This window comes from Hylobates moloch, unplaced genomic scaffold (assembly GCF_009828535.3).
Source record: "Hylobates moloch isolate HMO894 unplaced genomic scaffold, HMol_V3 SCAFFOLD_9, whole genome shotgun sequence".
Classification (NCBI taxonomy): Eukaryota; Metazoa; Chordata; class Mammalia; order Primates; family Hylobatidae; genus Hylobates; species Hylobates moloch.
This window is the reverse complement of record NW_026652284.1, coordinates 92,617,498-92,636,902: the sequence shown is the minus strand read 5'-3', so window position 1 is coordinate 92,636,902 and position 19,405 is coordinate 92,617,498. Positions and strand designations below refer to the sequence as shown.

The window sequence follows — 19,405 nt, the reverse complement described above, 5'->3', positions numbered from 1 at the left end:
ATAGTATTTTTTTGTACTTACATTTTTATACTCTGTTTTAGTTTGGCCCAAATCCCTCTTCCAGAAACTAAATTACAGATAAAGACTGAAATTGTAAAACAGTTGTTGCTTAACAAGCATTAATAAAACACTAATAGAATTTAATAATCTAGAGTTTACATCAGAAAATTAAAAAGCATACATGAATCCTTTTCTAAATAGTAGTTGCAGTGATGGTGCCAGGATTCTAGATAGACTTTAGAAATTAAATGCCAAGGAAATAGTTGGGGGAAAATGTGAAAATATCAAACTATTCATGCAGCCCATCTGCTCAGTTCCACAGCAAAACTGCCTTATATAGGGAAGTGACATGATCATATTTACATTTTAGATTAATCACTTCCATAAAAGTGTGGAGAATAAATTGGAGTTGGACGGGATTTGTACACAGGAACTTTACTTACGAGGCTAGAGATGGTGTGGGCCTGTATTGAAGATGTAATGAAGGGAATCATGAGAATGTGGTAGATGAGAATCAAGACACATTTAGAAGATACAAAGTAATGACCTGCATGCTTCTATGTATGAAGCTGATGGAAAGATGTACTGTAGGATGAAGCTCCATGAAGCTGACCCTGCATCTCACAGCCTAGCATAGAAACACAGTAGGCCATCATAAATGTTGATGAATGAATTTGGTGACTAGACATATGTATTAGTTTGTTCTCATGCTGCTGTAAGGAAATACCCAAGACTGGGTAATTTATAAATGTAAGAGGTCTAATTGACTTACAGTTCCTCAGGACTGGGGAGGCCTCACGACACTTACAATCATGGCAGAAGGGGAAGCAGACATGTCTTTCCTCACGTGGCAGCAGCATAGAAGAAATGCAGAGTGAAGGAGAGGGACAGTAAACCCCTTATGAAAACATCAGATCTCGTGAGAACTCACTATCATGAGAACAGCATGGAGGTAACCACCTCCATGATTCAGTTGCCTTACACTGGGTCCCTCCCATGACACATGGGTATTATGGAAACTACAATTCAAGATGAGATTTGGGTGGGGACACAACCAAACCATATAAGCATATATCTTTTATCAAGTCAGGAAAGACTTGGGAGACAAAGATGAGTTTAGTTGTAGACAGGCAGCTTGTTTGTATTTGACTTGTAGCACTCTGTATTGCCTCCTTCAAGGCAGGAAGCCATCAATCACAAGTGAACTGAACTAAATATCCTCATTTTTGTTATTCCTTTAAAGTAACTTGTGGTAGCTCAATTTATATTTAAGGAAGCTCTGTCAGATATGATTGATATTTGCTTAAATAATATTGACTGCTTGTGGGTAAAAACAAATAAAATGAAAAAGGAGAGCCATGCTGACACAATACTTTTGAACACCTGGTATTTGAAATGATTGCAAGGTATCATGATTACCTGAAAAGAATGAAAACATTGTCTCAGCATTTCTGATTTTATTTTTTGTACATAATTGGAGTTTCTACATTCATTGCACAAACGTGTTGTTAGTGCCAGGGAAGTAGTTACTGGAATACACAAATAAACAATCTAAAGTAGTGAAGGAAAAAGATATGTAAATCAGAATTTCAAAATAGTGCAATAATTTATATGACCAGAATAAGCAGTGCATACAATGGAAAAGTATTTGAGCAAACCTTAATCAGATAAATTCTGAGGTAATGGCAGTATCTGGTGATAGCTCACCAGAGCTGAGTCTTCGAATATGAATAGACATTAGCTAAGAAGATCAGATAGACAGTCTAGCATAAACGAAGTCAGAGAAGTGGAAGAAAAATCACAATTAGGAGATGCTCTTGGGGGTATCAACCTGTGAAGTCTGGCTTCATGGGTTTCAGGAAGAAGAGTCACAGAATGGCCAGACACTCCTTACCAAATGGAATAATTCAGTTGTTTCAGCTTTTCTTACTTAACGGTAAAACAATTAAACATGACTATGTTTATGTTTAGTTGCTTTGATGAAAAGAATTGTTTCCAAAAAATATAGAAGGTTCACAATCAATACCAACTACCTATTAAAATGTGCTTAAAAAAAGGTTTTCACCCCCACTCCCCACCCCTGCACACACACTCAAATTCACCAATGGAATTTTATCTTATTTTATTTTATTGTATTTGTTGTCCTTGACACACTAGAATTAAACTAAACAATCATTTTCAGAGTAAAGTTTTAATGATTTGAAACTATTGGAGCTCACTTTTTTTATGTCTCCAGCTCCATTTTATTATGTATTTGTGCATTCAGACAGTATTTGATAGAACAGTAATCGTAAGACAAAGAAATAGAACTTGACTTATTTCATTGATGACATTCTATGTAACCACTTGTATTTTTTGTTTCTGCTTAAAATTTAGAAGACTAAAATAGAGTCCAAACTTCAGTGTATGTTTCTTCCCATTAAAAAAAATACACTTATGTAACTAATGTATGACTTCATCTTCTTTTTGGTACTTTAATATTTGTTTTCTTATTTTGAGATTATTTACTACTATTTTAACACACACACAGAGTTTAATAATAGAAAATTTTCACAGTCTATATTTATTTTCTGGCCATTATTATTAATTCATTTTGTGATTATTCATGAAATGAATATGAGGTCGATCTTACACTAGGGCCATGATTCTCTACACAGAATAGTTGTGAGCATGGACTTGGGCACCTGGTATTCCTCGGTCCTAGTCCACTTCGGCCTTTTAGCTGAGACATCTTGGGTAGTTGGGTACTCTAATACCATAGTGGGGAATGTTAAAAAATTATCTAATCTGACTGTCAATATGCTTGGTATGGAATTGTTTATAACACTGCTTGAAAGTGAGTATATATTAATTCAAGAGGCACCGGATATGAATGTTAGCAGCATAAGTCTCCCTTGGGGTAGCTGGGGGCCTATTTCCTCATCCTCAAAATATGCATAATAATAGCTACTAATCAAGTTATTACAAGTAAAATCTGAGACAATACAGATCAAACTCCTCACAGATAAGTAAGTGCAGCAAATAAAGCCATGCAAGAAAGACAATAGACTTCCTTTAGATTTGTTCTTATGACTCCTTCTCACTCTCCACTGACTTTGAGTTGTTGAATCTATAAATTAAGTCCAAATTAACATGAAAATCATCGAGGTTCACAATTTGAAGTCAGAATATTTACCATTTAAAATTAGAATATAATCTTCTAGATATCTTTCAAAACATTACTTAGCCACATGACTCTTCCACAAAGCTTTTCAGGATGCCTTATCTATTTTGGAATATCATAGTATGTAAAATAAATGATAACGATCTTATTTACATGAGGCTTTTTGATTAATGGTTATTACTAGTTGGAGTCCAGCATCATTTAACTGTAAAGAATTTTTAACAACTAACAACTGAGAAGTAAAATGTAGTTACTTATTCAGAATAACTGATATTTAAGAAACATTTAAACAACAACATTCTTATTAAATAAAAAATAGGTCAAGCATGGTGGCTCATGCCTGTAATCCCAGCACTTTGAGAGGCCGAGGTGGGCGGATCACAAGGTCAAGAGATCAAGACCCTCCTGGCCAACATGGTGAAACCCCATCTCTACTGAAAATACAAAAATTAGCTGGGCGTTGTGGCACATGCCTATGGTCCCAGCTACTCGGGAGGTTGAGAGGAGAATTGTTTGAACCTGGGAGGTGGAGGTTGCAGTGAGTCAAGATCACGCTACTGTACTCCAGCCTAGTGACACAGCGAGACTCCATCTCAAAAAATAAATAAATAAAATAAATAAATAAGTAAAATAAAATAGAAGAATGGGAACATGAAAAGAAGAAAAATGTTCTGATGCTAATTTGAATCAAGCTATGACACAGGGAAACTGAGTAATTTTAGGGAATTACCTATCTTATTCTTCTTGGTCTCTAGAGAGAGTCTTAAAAAATCTTGAGAATAAGGTTTAATTCATTGTTTTAAAAAGATCCATTTGTGTTTTGAAGTGAGTTACCATGGCTTTGGACCAACACATAATACAAAGTAAGTCACATGTGCAAATAATTTATGTTCTTTATAGTTTCTTTTACCAATGATAATATGAGTCTGTTTTAAAATTAATTTTTAAATATTTGTTTAGAACTTACTATTAATTATTCTCGCCTTTGGTATGGTAACTAGGAACCAATTAGTAAATAAGTGAGGTTGTTTTTGTTTTTTGCAATCATATCTTAAAAGTATTTTTTCCTCTGTTGGCCATCGATCTGGGCTTTGAATTGTTAATTATTCCTGCAAGTAAGTTGGGAGGAGTGGAGGTGATGCTATGTTAGCTCCTTTTGCATTCAGATACAAAATCGTTAATTTTCAACCATTTTCCCTTTGAAGAGAATCCAAAACATTTTTCTCACAGCTTCTTTTAAAGGCTAAATGCTTTATAGAATTCTATGAATAAAATTTGCATGTATGAGTATGAAACTTTGTTAAAATGTAATATGAGAAACTTCCATTGGAATTATAGCATATTAAATATTTTAAAATGATTCCACACTTCACAGGTTCTGCCAGGCCTAGACAACACATGGAACTTGAATACTTACATATGTATATATTTATATAAAAGCTTTGGGACAAGAGGTAGGGACTCAAACATTAATAGGCTCATTGCTTGTCAGCTGGTAATACTAATCCAAATTAGTTTTACGTGTGCACCAAGTAAAGAAAAAAGTCTCAAATTTCTTTCAGCATATTAGTATACCTAAATGATTTTCTTGTCAAAAGTATCTTTAGCCTGAGCCCAGAAGTTCGAGTCCAGCCTGGACAACATGGTGAAACTCTGTTTCTACAAAAAAATACAAAACTTAGCCAGGCATGGTGGCATGTGGTCCCAGCTACTAGGGAGGCTGACATGGATGGATTGCTTGAGCCCAGGAGGTTAAGGCTGCAGTGAGCCATGATCACACCACTGCACTCCAGCCTGAAACATATCAATGTTTATGAAGTCTAGAATTTCCATTTGTAAGTTTCTTAGCAATTAGTGCAGTGTTTTGCACATACTAAATAATAACTAATTTAATACAAATGTGGCTGTTTGGAATGAAATTACAGGTGACTCTTATGTGCTTTTGATGATGATGACAATAATGTTGCCAAAAATCAGTGATGATGATGACAACAGTGATAGCAAAGATTGAAATAGCCACGGTGAGATGTGTTACTTTGGTTGTATTTAGAAGTGTTGACCTTTCCAGGTTAGCATAAATTATTATATTTTTGCTCTTTTTGGTTATGGATGATATTGTTTAAGACTGTTTCTGAAAAGAAAAAAAATAACTATCAAAGGAAAGTCTTTGGGGGAACCGAAACAATACATAAGACCATTTGTCCACTAGTGCAATTCAATGTGTTCCTTCAGCAATACATATTCTGTAGATTTATTTCAGTAACTCCTTTATGTTCCATTCTGTGTCTATGTACTCTCTGGAGAAGGTTAAGTAACTAAAGGAATATGTATAGCATCTGAGGAATTGGACCAAATGACTGATAAAACCTCTTCCCACATTGATATTCTATTATCCTTATCTGTTTCCAGGGTTAAATTTTCTTATTTATTTCTATTAAGGTTACTTGTTTTTGCCGTTGATCATCGTATTTGACAGAGTTAAACAATAAGTGATTAATTTTATTTATTTATAAAATCAATATTAATTTTGAATTTGTAAGATAACAGACTAGAAATGCCACAGAATATGGTGTATTTGTTGGGAGTGTACATGTGAGTGATATTGTCTGTTTTGTCTACCTGCTGGGCAAGATGCTTTACAGATTAATCTTTACAACAATCTGAAGGAGTGGGTATTATTTTGCAGATTAGCAAAACAATTAAGAAAGGTTTAGTGGCAATGTTCAAGGGCACACACCAGGAAGTAGCAAAGCTCGTCAAATCTGGGTTTGTAGAAATGCAAATCCCAAACTCTCTATGACTAACGTTTTACTTTGTAACAATTGTGAAAATAAAAGTTACTCAATAGATTCTGCTACTCCTGTGAATTCTAAAATCTATTCCTAAAAGTACTAAAAGTCTACAGAATATATGTCACCTATCTATTAAGAACATATTTTATATAAATGATGTGTGTATTTTTAAGATAATAGAAATGTATTCCTCTATTATTCATGATGACTAAATAATAATTTGGCCATTTAGGATGAATGTATTTATAAATAAATTATAAAATATTTCCCCCATCTTTTTCAACAAAATATCTCTAAAATAATTCACTCTTTTCTTTCAGTTCTGCTTCTTTATCATGTATCTTAATTGTTGTGTTTGACCTTAAGTTTTCTCAGTAGTTTTTAATGTGACCTGTCCACCAGTACACTCCATGCTGCCATGCTCTATAGGATAATGGCTAAGAGACCAGGCTTAAGATAAATAAATATTCTATGAATTCAAGTCTTAGTTCTTTCCCTTTTTAGCTTACTAATTTTTTGATAGTTGTCTTGTTTTTTTTTTATCTGCGAAACAGAGATGATAGTGCCTACCTCAAAGGTTTTTGTGAGGATCAATGAAGCTGATATGTGTAAAGAACTTTGCACAGTCCATTACATATATAAGGGTTTAATGAATGATAACTAGTTAATATTATACCTTTTAAAAATGTTTTTTATTCATTTAAAAATGTTTTTTATTCATTTTCTCAATTTCTACCAGCGGCAAATTCTCTCACTTTCATTGGAAATTTTTAATAGACTTTGGTCTGGCAATATGTATATACACACACACATATATGTAATATATATAATATATATATGTAATATCAATATATATTATCTATTTATGTAATATATATTACATATATACATGTATTATTACATATATGTGTACATGTGTATATATACATATATTATATGTAATATATATTATAAATATATTACATATATTGCATATATATATATATATTTTTTAGAAGTGGTCTTCCTCTATCACCGAGGCTGGAGTGCAGTGGCACTATCTTGGCTCACTACAACCTCCGCCTCCCAGGTTCCAGTGATTCTCCTGCCTCAGCCTCCCAAGTAGCTGGGACTACAGGCACGTGCCACCATGCTCAGCTAATTTTTTGTATTTTTAGTAGAGATGGGGTTTCATCATGTTGACCAGGCTGGTCTTGAACTCCTGACCTAAAGTGATCCACCCACCTAAGCCTCTCAAAGTGCTGGGATTACAGGTGTGAGTCACTATGCCCAGCCTAGTCTGGCAAGATAAGTGCCAGAGAATGGTAGCATTTTATAATGAGAATAAGTAAGCTTGGAATTCCTTTGGTTAAAAAAAAATGTGCAAACATGACTCTCAACATAAAGCTAGAGCCCAAGTTAAAGAGATGACTAGTGATGATTTTTCTGCAAAGCTAAGAGCCTTTTTAAAAATGTTGACGTATGGTATACCCCTCCACCTGTTATTCTGAAATAACATTCTGCCAATCAAAGAGCCCTTAGTAAATGGAACTTTCAAAGTTGAGGGGTTGAGGGTACTTTACCTGCAGAAAAGGCATGGCAAAGCATGTGTAGGAGGCAACATGCAGAATGGAGTTAAAGAATTCAATGAAAGCAAGAGCTTGAATCTGGGCATAATGCTAAATTGTGTGCCAAAGTCCCATACATAAAGCAGAGAGAAACAAAACTTCTCTAACTGAAGTAGGAGCTAGGCGGGCCAGGAACTATATCCACATAGCATCCCTCTCACCTCTAGAGGTAACCTACAAATTGAATTACATTCTATAATAACCTCATAAAATTAACTCTCACCAACAGCTAGATGCCAGTAAAAGTTTGTTCAATTTTTATCCTATCTCTCTGCTTTAGAAGACTCATTTTTTTTCACAAATATATGACATTAAAAATAAGACGAGGGTTATAGGTTTTATACATTAAAAGTAACATTAGTGACACATCATTCAAATGAAATGTATGGACTTTGAATTCAGATTTGATTAAACTAACTGTAAAAAGACTATTTTTGGGTAAAATCAGGGAAATGAGAACAAGAAATAGTTATTTGATAAAATAAAGAAATCATCATTAAATTTGTTAGGTCTGGTAATTATATTGTGGCTATTTTTGAAAGTCTTTATCTGTTAGAGACAAATACCAAAGCATTGACAGAAAAAGAATATGATGTTGCAGAGTTGCTTAGAAGTACTCCAGGTTGGGGATACAGGTTGGGGATACAGGTTGGATAGGAAGAGACACATGAAACAAGATTGGCATAATGTTGATAAGTGTTGAAGCTGGGTGATGGTTTCATGGGTGTTTACTTTACTATTCTGTCTATTTGGTATATGTTTGAAATTTTACATAATAAAATAAATCCCAGTAATTTAAGTTATAGTCCATAGGAGAATGTTTTTCTGGCTTTAATCTTTCTGACCTAATTGGGATTTGGCAGATATGTTCTACCAAATGTGTAGAAAAAAAATATGAAAGGTGATTAAATGAAAGCACACATTCAAATTGAAAATGGTTCAAAACAAAAGTGCTAATAACATATTTGAACACTTTAAACTTTTTATTTGGCTTTTCTGTTTTAATTCTTTTAAACATAAAATAGAATCGCTTATTGTGTTGTTCTTTATTTCATTTGCTTTTAAACACCAAATTAATTCTCAACTTCTGGGAAATGTTACAACTGCCAAATTGCAGATAAGCTTCTGGCTTGCAGTTGAATAGATCTTTGCTTCTGGAACAATTAAAGAAAATTAAACTATATTTGCTTATAAGATGGTTTTTGTAATATCTATACATTTAAAATATGTCAAATAAGCAGTTTTGAAATTTTGACAGTAGGCAAATTGTCACAATACAGACAGAAATCTAGCTTTAGAGAAATCTGAAAGTAGATATTATGGATTTAATCAGCAAACCTAGTTTATGGGTTGACAAAAGTATCACACAAAGAAATTGTTAACAGAAAGATAAATTAGGACCCCATTTATTGTTGTTAAGTTCAAAGCAAACCTAGATTTCTGGAGCTACCAAATTACTGGATACTTGGGTACCATAGTCAAATCACTGAATTTTTTTAATAACATTTTATTTCCTAATTACTACGAAATAGGAATACATATTAAGATTTTCATATATTTATTTTTCAGAGCCAGAATGATCTCATTATATTCTGTGAGTTGCTGGCTTAGCACTCCAGACTTTTTTGCTCAAAGGCAGGACTGGCCCCAGCATTCTAGGGTGGAGCCATGCTTCTGCATGGAGATTTTAAAATGCTAAATCAGCATACACAGCTCACTGTGAGTTAGTAGTTTACTGCTGTTGTACTATGATAATAACCATAAGTGCTTGGAATCTAACTGATATGTAGAAAATATAAAAATTTTCAAACTATTAATAAAACTTTCACTTGATATTACTGTCAAGTATCCCTAATCATCCCTCTTGTGTGAGACTAGAAGTGTCTTAGATTTCCGATTATTTTGGATTTTGAAATGATCACTTATACATAATGAGATATCTGGGGAATGGGACACACATCTGAACACAAAATTTATTTATGTTTCATATACCTCTTATATGCATAACCTAAGGTAATTTTATACAATATTTTAAATAATATTTGTGACCATCACATGACATCGGGTGTGAAATTTTCTATTTGTGAAATCATTTCAGCACCAAAAAATATTTGGAGTTTGAGGCATTTTTGATTTGGGATTTTGGGATTAGGGATGTTTAATTCATTAATCAATTAATGCAACTTCTATCTGAACTTGTCCATTGCTAGATGGCAGTTTTAAAAAACAGTAGCACATTGATTTGATTTGGTACTGATTTTAAAAATTCTGCCTTTCTGATGCTTTTGAAAGTAAATTTTCGTAATACTACACTTTATTTATTTTTCATAAAATTAAAGTTTTAATTGCACACCTTGTAATAATCTTTAAATGATAAAGCCTTTAAAATCATGATATCCAAGTGGTATAATGATCCCAAAATGCAAATTTGTAGCTATTCATACAATAAGTACTTTCACAGTTCAGAGTATACAGTATGGAGGGCAAACAGTTCTGCACAGTATATGTTACTAATCTAAAAGGGAAGCGTTTTGAATTCATGAAAATGTCTAACATTTTGTCTTAAAATATTCATATGAGATGAAAATATGAGTCAGAAATTCACATAAAAGTAGCCAAACATTATGAGAGCTTGTGTTACCAACAATAATTTTTTTATGATTTCACACATAGTGAAATATAGTACTCTACCCATCTTCGATCTGAATCTTCTTTATTTCTGTTCTGTCAGTACTATGGATGCACATGTGCATTTTCATCTGTGCTGTGTTGGTAATAAAATGAAAATTGAGCAAAACAGGGGTGACACAATTTTTAACAAGGTGGCAAGCCAGCTCACTTCCTAATATAGGCATCAAAATAAACCCTAAAATACAAAACAATGTGTAGATTTTGCAAAAGGAGTAGTAAGCATGTTGAGAATCAAGCTGAGATCTAATAGGAATTTATGATATTTTCCAATTTCCTTTTCTGCACCGACTTCCTTCTATGTGGAACTATTTCTTTTGTGATGAAGTTTCAGTGACTTTGAAACAGAAGGAATTAAGATTGAGGGAGTAAACAAAAACAAAGGTAGAACGCACTCTCACCTTGCTCCCCTTTTCTTAGCCCCAAAAGAAAGCTGATAATTACATTTTCCTTTTTCATCCAAAAGGATACAATGTAAAATAAAGTAGACAAAGAAATGCATAGCCATCTTGAAGTCTTAAGACAAATTAAGCTTGATTAAAATAACTGGAGTACTCATCTCACCCAGGCAGTTCTATCATTTTTACTAAATACTGATGTATAGAAAGCAGACAATGAAAGAGGATATGCTCACATAAAAGTTCGATTAAATTTTGCCTGTCAGTAAGTTTTCTGACTGAATTAGCATATGTATTTACAAAGCTGAGTTACTAGTAATGGTGTCTAACATTTATTACTGCTTCAGGTGCTATTTAAAATGTTTTACAAGTATTAATTTATGTGCTATTCACATCAATCCTAGGAGGGAGGTGCTTTTATTATCCCTATTTTACAGATGAGGAAACTGAGGCTTTCCCATGTGGTTAATCCTGGATTAAGTCCTTGAGAGTGATTCCAGAAATTGAATGCTTAACTCTTTATTAGGCAATTTTATGAAATAAAATTTCAGACACTAAGTTGGTCATTTGAAAACATTAATCTTCCTAAATCTGCTCAGCTATAAGTGCTGATAATCTTTAGGTTGCTGCATCCATTCTTCTATGCAACAAAGAGGGCTTGTCATTTGGCAAACTTTGGCACTGTCATTGTCACCATTCATTAATTTGGCACTATCCTTCTGACTACTAGAGTTGCTTCCAGAGAGACCTGCTGCCCTTACTCCACCAAATTTGAAGGCTTTTATATCAAAACAGGTTTAAATCCAAGCTGAATTCACTATAACCTCTTAGATATTTTAATTTTAACTCTCCATCACCTTCTACGTAGGAGTTGAATCTCTTCCCTTAACCATGCCCAAGTCTAAGTCTCAGTTTTTTTTTTTTCTCACACTGTCATGCCATTAGGATACTCAGAGAATTATTCCCCTCTGAGAAAAAAAAGACAAAAAAATTGAAATATTAATTTGCATAAATTCAATTTTCATTTTTAATTCAATAACTCCAATCCTGATCATTGAATTATGGTAATCATGTCGATATTTGTTTCATTATCCTCATCTGAAGTTAATTAATTGCTAAATCAGTGAACCTCTATATAATGTAACAGCTAGTTATTTTGACGGCTCAAAAATTAAAAATGACTTAAAAAAGTTTCTGGTTTGCTGAGGCAGTTTTAAAAAGAAATCATTCATGTACTTGTTAAAGAATATAAGAATAGCGTATTAGTCCATTCTCATGCTACTATGAAGAAATATCCAAGACTGGGTAATTTATAAAGGAAAGAGGTTTAATTGATTCATTGTCTTGAATAACTGGAGAAGCCTCAGGAAACTTACAATAATGGTAGAAGGCAAAGGAGAAATAGGCAGTTTCTTCGCAGGGTGGCAGGATGAAGAGAGAGCCAGAAGTGGAAATACCAGACACTTATAAAACCATCATATCTCATAAGAACTCACTCACTATCATGACAACAGCTATGGAGAAACCACCCTCATGATTCAGTTACCTCTCACTGGGTCCCTCCCAGTACACATGGAAATTATGGGAACTACAACTCAAGATGAGATTTGGATGAGGACACAGCCCATGGTCCCTTCCAATCTCATGCCCACACATTTCAAAACACAATCATACCTTTCCAACAGTTCTCCAAAGTCTTCATTCATTCCAGCATTAACCCAAAAGTGCAAGTTCAAAGTCGCATCTGAAACAAGGCAAGTCCCTTCTACCTATGAGCCTATAAAAGCAAAAGCAAGTTCGTTATTTCCTAGATACAAGGGGGTAGAGGCATTTGGTAAATATACCAGTTCCAAATGGGAGAAATTGGCCAAAACAAAAGGGCTACAGGCCCCATACAAGTCCAAAATCCAATAGAACAGTCATTAAGCCTTAAAGTTCCAAAATGATCTTCTTTGACTTCACATCTCACATCCAGGTCACACTGATGCAAGAGGTGGGCTCTGTCAGCCTCGGGCATCTCCAGCCCTGTGGCTTTTCAGGGTAAAACCCCCCTCCTGGCTGCTTTCGTAGACTGGCATTGAGCATCTGTGACTTTTCCTGGTGCATGATACAAGCTGTCAGTGAATCTATCCTCTGGATCTGGAGGATGGTGGCCCTCTTCTCATAGCTCCACTAGGCAGTGCCCCAGTGGGTACTCTGTGTGGGAGCTCTGATCCCATAGTTCCCTTCTACAGTACCCTAGCAGAAGTTCTTCATGATGGCTCCACCCTGAAGCAAACTTCTTCCTGGACATCCAGACATTTCCGTACATCCTCTGAAATCTAGGTAGAGGTTCCCAAACCTCAGTTCTTGACTTCTGTGCACCCACAGGCTCAACACCATGTGAAAGCTGCCAAGGCTTGGGACTTGGACCCTTTGAAGCAATGGCTCAAGCTATACCTTGGTTCCTTTCAGCCACTGCTAGAGCTGAAGCAGCTTGTTGCAGGGCACCATGTCCTGAGGCTGCACAGACCAGGGGAGCCCTGAGCCAGCCCAGGAAACCATTTTTCCCTCCTAGGCCTCTGGGCCTTTGATGAGAGGGGCTTCCATGAAAGTCTCTGACATGCTCTGGAGACATTTTGCCTATTGTCCTGGGGATTAATATTTGGCTCCTCATTACTTATGCAAATTTCTGCAGCTGACTTGAATTTCTTCCCAGAAAATGGGTTTTTATTTTCTATCACATGGTCAGGCTGCAAATTCTCCAAACTTTTATGCTCTGCTTCCTCTTGAATGCTTTGCAGCTTAGTAATGTCTTCTGCCAGATACCTTAAATCATCTCTCTCAAGTTCAAAGTAAGTTCCACACATCTCTAGCACAGGGGCAAAATGCCACCAGTCTCTTTACTAAAGCAGAAAAAGAATCACCTTTATTCTAGTTCTCAATAAGTTTCTCATCTCCATCTGAGAAAATCTCAGTCTGGACTTCATTGTCCATATCACTATCAGCATTTTGGTCAAAGTCATTCAACAAATCTTTAGGGAGTTCCAAACTTTCCCACATCTCCCTGTCTTCTGAGCCCTCACAACTTTCCAAATTCTGCCTCTTATCTAGTTCCAAAGTTGCTTCCACATTGCTGAGGAGGCCTTGGGAAATTTACAATCACGCAGAAGGCAACGGGAGAAGCAGGTGCCTTCTTCACGTGGCGGCAGCACAGAGTGAGAGCCAGCAGGGGGAATGCCAGATGCTTATAAAGCCATCATATCTCATGAGGACTCACTCACTATCATGAGAACAGCAAAGGGAAAATGACCTCCTTGATTCAGTTACCTCCCAGGGGGACATGGGGATTATTGGGATTACAATTCAAAATGAGATATGGGTGGAGATGCAGCCAAACTGTATCAAATAGACTATTCAGAAGTATCAAGATAGGCATAGGAACTACTCTGATGGGTTTCGCAGTAGAGAAGAGAGATTGAGCCAACTTCAAATATAACAAGAAAAAGTGGGAATTTATAGACAAGAAGCAGGATGGAGGTCAGTAGATGGAAAATTATTAAGAGGAAACATCAGGGATGAGGGGGATTCTGGCTAAACCACGTTAACAGGACTGTTGGTGAAAGCAAACTAGGGTGATCAGACGTCACCTGGGGGATGGTGGAGGTGAGAGGATAATCAGACATTGAGGGAAGGGGGTTTTGGCTAAACCAGCTCATTAGGATTATTGTTAAAGTTGGACAATGCAAAGACAGACACAGAAGTAAAGTAGTCAGGGCCTAGTTGGGAAGAGGATTCAGAAGAGCCTGATTAAACATTGGTCAAGGAGAGACTGCTAGCAGCGGTAGAACATTTCAACCATATTGCAGATTAGAGTTGAGTGGAAAAGGGAGCTTTAACTTCTTGTTTTCTATGTATTCATGTTCTAAGCAAAGGCCCTCCCCTGTGAGCACTAACCCATTTTAGTGCGTTATGACATATTCCAGGCACCCACTATACTGTTTCCACAGTGATGCTTTCAGGGTAACTGTTGGTCTGTAGTGAGCATTCTGCCAGTTATCTATGCGAATGCTCAAGAGTTTCTTTATGCCGTCTTAGACACTGTCATCATTTATTGATTTACATTTGGGATGGCTTAATTAAGCAAATTGGATAAAGTCTCAGGAATTAAATGAATGTGACCAAAGGAAAAAGGATTCGACAGGGTTTGATAGAGAATAGGAAACAAATGCTTATTGAAAAAATTAAATGAAAATTTATGTTATGCAAACCTTCTCAGTCAATGGAACCCTACGTCTCAATCTTATTTGGATGTGATACTTCAAAAATTAGATGTCAAATAAAGCTTGCTTTGTCTACAAGAAAGAGTAGATAGATACACTGCTTTGTCTCATTCTGAATTTATTCATGGGGGAGAAAATGAATTAGGAAAATATTTTAAAATTGGGATAAAGGTTATAGCGATGTGATATGAATTAGTTTTCCTCTAAGTGATTTCTCCAGACTTTTAAAGTGATTTTTTAAATCTAAGTTATAGATTTATTAAAAATGTGGTCGAGAACTCCACGAATGTTACCCATTAGAGGTTAGTAGATGCGTTGCTTTGAAGAATGGATTTAATTGATCAGTATAGCAATACTCTTCATGGAAAGATGTACCCAAAGTGCTGTATTGTTGGTTTATAATGGTTTAAAGTATGTTGGCTAGCCTAACATATTTTCATAGGTGGAATAAAGAAAAGCTGTCACATCAATAAACAGAAATATAATTAATAGAGTTAAAGAGCAGAGACCCTGTCTGTACTGGTCACTTTCTTAACCCTAGCATTTAACCCAGTTCCTGGCACATCACAGAGTCAACTAATGCTGGTTGAATTAATAAACTCTATTCTAAAATACAATGTATGAAAATATAATAGGCTCAGATATAATTTCAGGCATAAAAACTAGATAATTTGCATAGGTTTATTTGTACGGATATTTTTTATGTTTGCTTTTATCTTACTGGTTTCCTTTTTCTCCTTTTTTCTAGCTTACTGCCATATATATACCACTATAAAAATTGATTTTTTCAACAAAAGAGATAAAAACATTTTCTTTAACATCTATTATGTTTAAAGAAGAAAAAAAATAGTAGTGTTTCCCTTAAGAAATAGCTTGATGTATACAGCTTACTCTTGTATCTTGAGAGCAAAATGCTTTTGAAATCTATATGCTTAAGAAAACAGAAAAGAAGCTTGGAGCTGACATGCAGGGAATTCTGTATCTGCTTGGAAATGAGGAAACAGACCATGGAGCTTGTAATCATGCAAAAGGCATAATCAGCACAGACTTGGGGTTAATTGTAGTCCTAGAAATAAAAGAGTGTTCTACCCATTGGATTGAGGCACCAGCATCAGGTCAGTGTTAAGAGGTAATTTTTAAAAAGAGCATCATTATGACTCTCATATAAATATAAAGGATATTTAAATCAAAAGTTTTATTTAACTCCCAGTTAAATAATGAGAAACCCAGTAAGATGTTACAATGGTGCAAAAGAGAATTCAAATAACCAAATAATAGATGGTTAATAGATAAATTAGATAGATCTGTAGATAAGATAGATAATCAGGAATGTTAAACTGAATTTACAAACAAATAGATGCATAGAGACAAAATAAATCTGTTCACTGGGCAGTAATCCATTGCATTATACCACATTCTCCATTTAACACAAGTAACCCAATTTGCTTACAAAAAAACAATAACCAGTAATCTTTTGAGCCACTTTAAAATCTCTTACACATTTTCCTTACATCACTTTCAACCAGGCAAATACCTTTGGCTATTCAGAACATTCTAGAATCAGAAGACCTACAGCTGTTTGCACCTTAAAAAACTAAATAAATTAAGATGTTTACAGACAGAATGGAGAAGCAAATCTGAGAGTCACCACTTAGTTCTTAAGACTTCTGACTGGGAGTATTTGGTTCATGATTATAATATATCAGTTTAATGAGACAATAGCTAATATGATAATGTGTGGGAAATCAGATCACTATGTTAGTGTTCTTCATTGTTCATACGACAAAATAGCTTATTATGCATGTACTTTGAAATTTTATCTTTACTATAGTGATTCCATATCCTCTCAGAGTAACTTTTTTCCTGGTGAAAGCTACTTTTAATTTAAAATTTCAATTGCCCATATTAATGCAGAGTTGATTGCTTTTAAAGAAAAGTGGCTCGCTCATTGCTTAATAAGGCAAGATTCAGCACTCTACTCCCCCATTCCTAGCTTTCTCAACTCTCCCAACTGAGTTAATAACTACAACAAATTACAAGCACAAATTATTAACACTTAAAAGAGCATGCCCTAGAGTTTTCTATACTTAACATGATACAAAAATGTGGGGTTAGTGGCTGCATTATTAACAGTTATAGTCTCAACATATTCAGTTTAGAGGTAATGCAAAACTGTTTTATCTGTATAGAAACAATAATTGAGAAGAGGCCTAAAGGCAAAAAAAAAAAAAAAAAAAAAAAAAGACGATTTTTTTTTTTTTTCTTTTTCCTCAGAAAAAGCTCTCGGATACCTGTGTATTTTAGTTGTTTCAAATGTTTGTAAATATAGTGGTTTGCAAGGAAATTGGGCATGTTTTCTAATGGAAAGAAAGAGTTAAAGGATGCTGTATTGTACTTTTTCTTAATGATTTTCCAAAAAGCTGAGAGAAAGAATAAATTACATGCCAAGAGCCTTTTTGGGCAGTGTGCTTGATGTAACAAAATTCTCATGATTAGACTAACGTACCATTTTTTTTTTTTTTTTTGCTACTTTGTAAGGCAACGGCAATCTGCTTTATATAATAGAACCTTCTTAAGACATATTTGAGAACAGATCATCCAAACACTAATCTAAACAAATGCAAAAACAGAAAACAAAACCTTTCCTATATATATACATATATATATATACACACATACATATATGTATATACATAGTACAATTCAACATCCTTTAACTCTTTCTTTCCATTAGAAAACAAATATATATATATATATATATATATATATATTTGGAATATTTTGGAAGTAGCTTGGAATTTGGTGGAACACATTTGGGATCTTTTAAAAAGGTCTGAATTCAAAACGTTTGTATGACTTGTAAACCATTAAAATAATTCACGGCATGTGTCTGGTTAGGTGGAAACATAAATTTGTATTCATGACTTCTAGGAAATATTTTAAGGAGGATTATTGACAAATTTTAGCACAGCAATGTTCAGAAACGTTCAAAGAAACATCACTGTATCTGTTAATGTTTTCATTTTCTTTTACTCCACAAAGAACTGGACTGAGATCACCAGCTTATTTTTACAGGCCCAAAAACTATGTATAGCTTTGTTTACAATATTATATGTATACCTGAATTCATATGCAAAAGTAACCATGTTTCAAGTGAATTCGCCTGTTAGTATAAGGACCACCAGAGGATGTCCATAGCCTTTATTTGAGGTATAGAATTTGAATCAGCATTTGAAAAATATATTTGTATATACTCATGGAATGAACAATTTAAATTCATGTGATTTCAAATTTATAAAAGTGACCTTGCTTTTGCATTATTAAATTTTCATTAAAAATTACACTCTTTTAAACCCCACAATTTTACCAATGAAATATTTTAAGGATAATTTTTGTTACTGATTGTATTTAAAAAAAAAACACAAAGCAAACTGATTTCTGTTCTTGAAACAGGTTCTTTATAGTTTTAGTTTGGGTAAATTCTGCATGTAAGTTTAGTATATAATTAAAGGATAAGTAAAAATGGAGTAAAAAGACACATCTATAAAGCTCTGTTGGTATGTACTTCAGAACTGTACTTACCATGGAAGAGCAATTATTTTGCAAAATTTTATGATATCTCAATTGCTGAGGAATCACAAATAATATTTCTTTATTTTGGCAGAAGATTAACAATAAATGTTTAGGAATCATTTAAAACTTAGAATGTAAATTAAACACTATACCTGAAAAGAATCTCGCTAATCTTTTTCTAATGAAATTATTACTCATAATGGAATAGCATTTTTAAGGACAGTTTAAAAAACCCCCTGAATTAAAACTTTGTCTATCTTATCTAAAGGAGGAGGTAAAAAATTAGAAAAAGAGAAGAGAGTCACAAAGTGAAAAGAATCAAACCACCATTGGGAAAAGTCAAAAGTAGTTACTATAAAGTATTAATCATCAATTTTATGATTTCTGATCCAAATTAAATGCTATACTCATTTATATTTTTAAGAATTGTTGTTTTAAAATTTCATTGCTTTAGGTCATGGTCACTTCTTTTATGACCTGAAGTACATGTGTCAGTAATATCAACCAATTGGCACCTATCCTCTTTTAATGGTAGAAAAAAAATGACTATTATATTGTAATACTTTGTTCTCTCTCTCCTCCTCTTTCTATTTTTTTGTTTTTTGTTTTCGTTTTTGGATGGTTGGTGATTTGTTTGCTTCTCCGGGTTCCTGTTGATCAGTGGTGTTTGGCCAGTTTGTATTTTTCCAGACATCACTCCACGATGTTGTTGAGGTGTATGATGGGCCAACTCAGCAATCTTCTCTGTTATCTTCCCTCTCAGGATCCCATTCAGGTATCCTTTAATAGAACTGCCATGCATCAGTTACTGATTAAAGACTGACTTTGATTAGTATTGTAGTGAAAGTTGAGATTTATGTCATCCATATTAGAAATAAAGTAAACTGAAAATAGTATCATTTTTTTTTTCTAAAGAATAGAA

General features: G+C 34.3%; 1 protein-coding gene across 2 annotated transcripts in view; it reads left to right on the top strand.

The window, feature by feature from the left end:
- CSMD3 (CUB and Sushi multiple domains 3) overlaps positions 1 to 19,405 on the top strand; it is a 1,208,741-nt gene that overhangs the window by 1,002,713 nt on the left and 186,623 nt on the right. For both annotated transcript variants that reach the window (XM_032760296.2, XM_032760295.2), the window contains one exon: positions 19,145 to 19,258. In XM_032760296.2, coding sequence (XP_032616187.1) covers positions 19,145 to 19,258 — 114 coding nt within the window. The remainder of the gene's footprint in view (positions 1 to 19,144; positions 19,259 to 19,405) is intronic.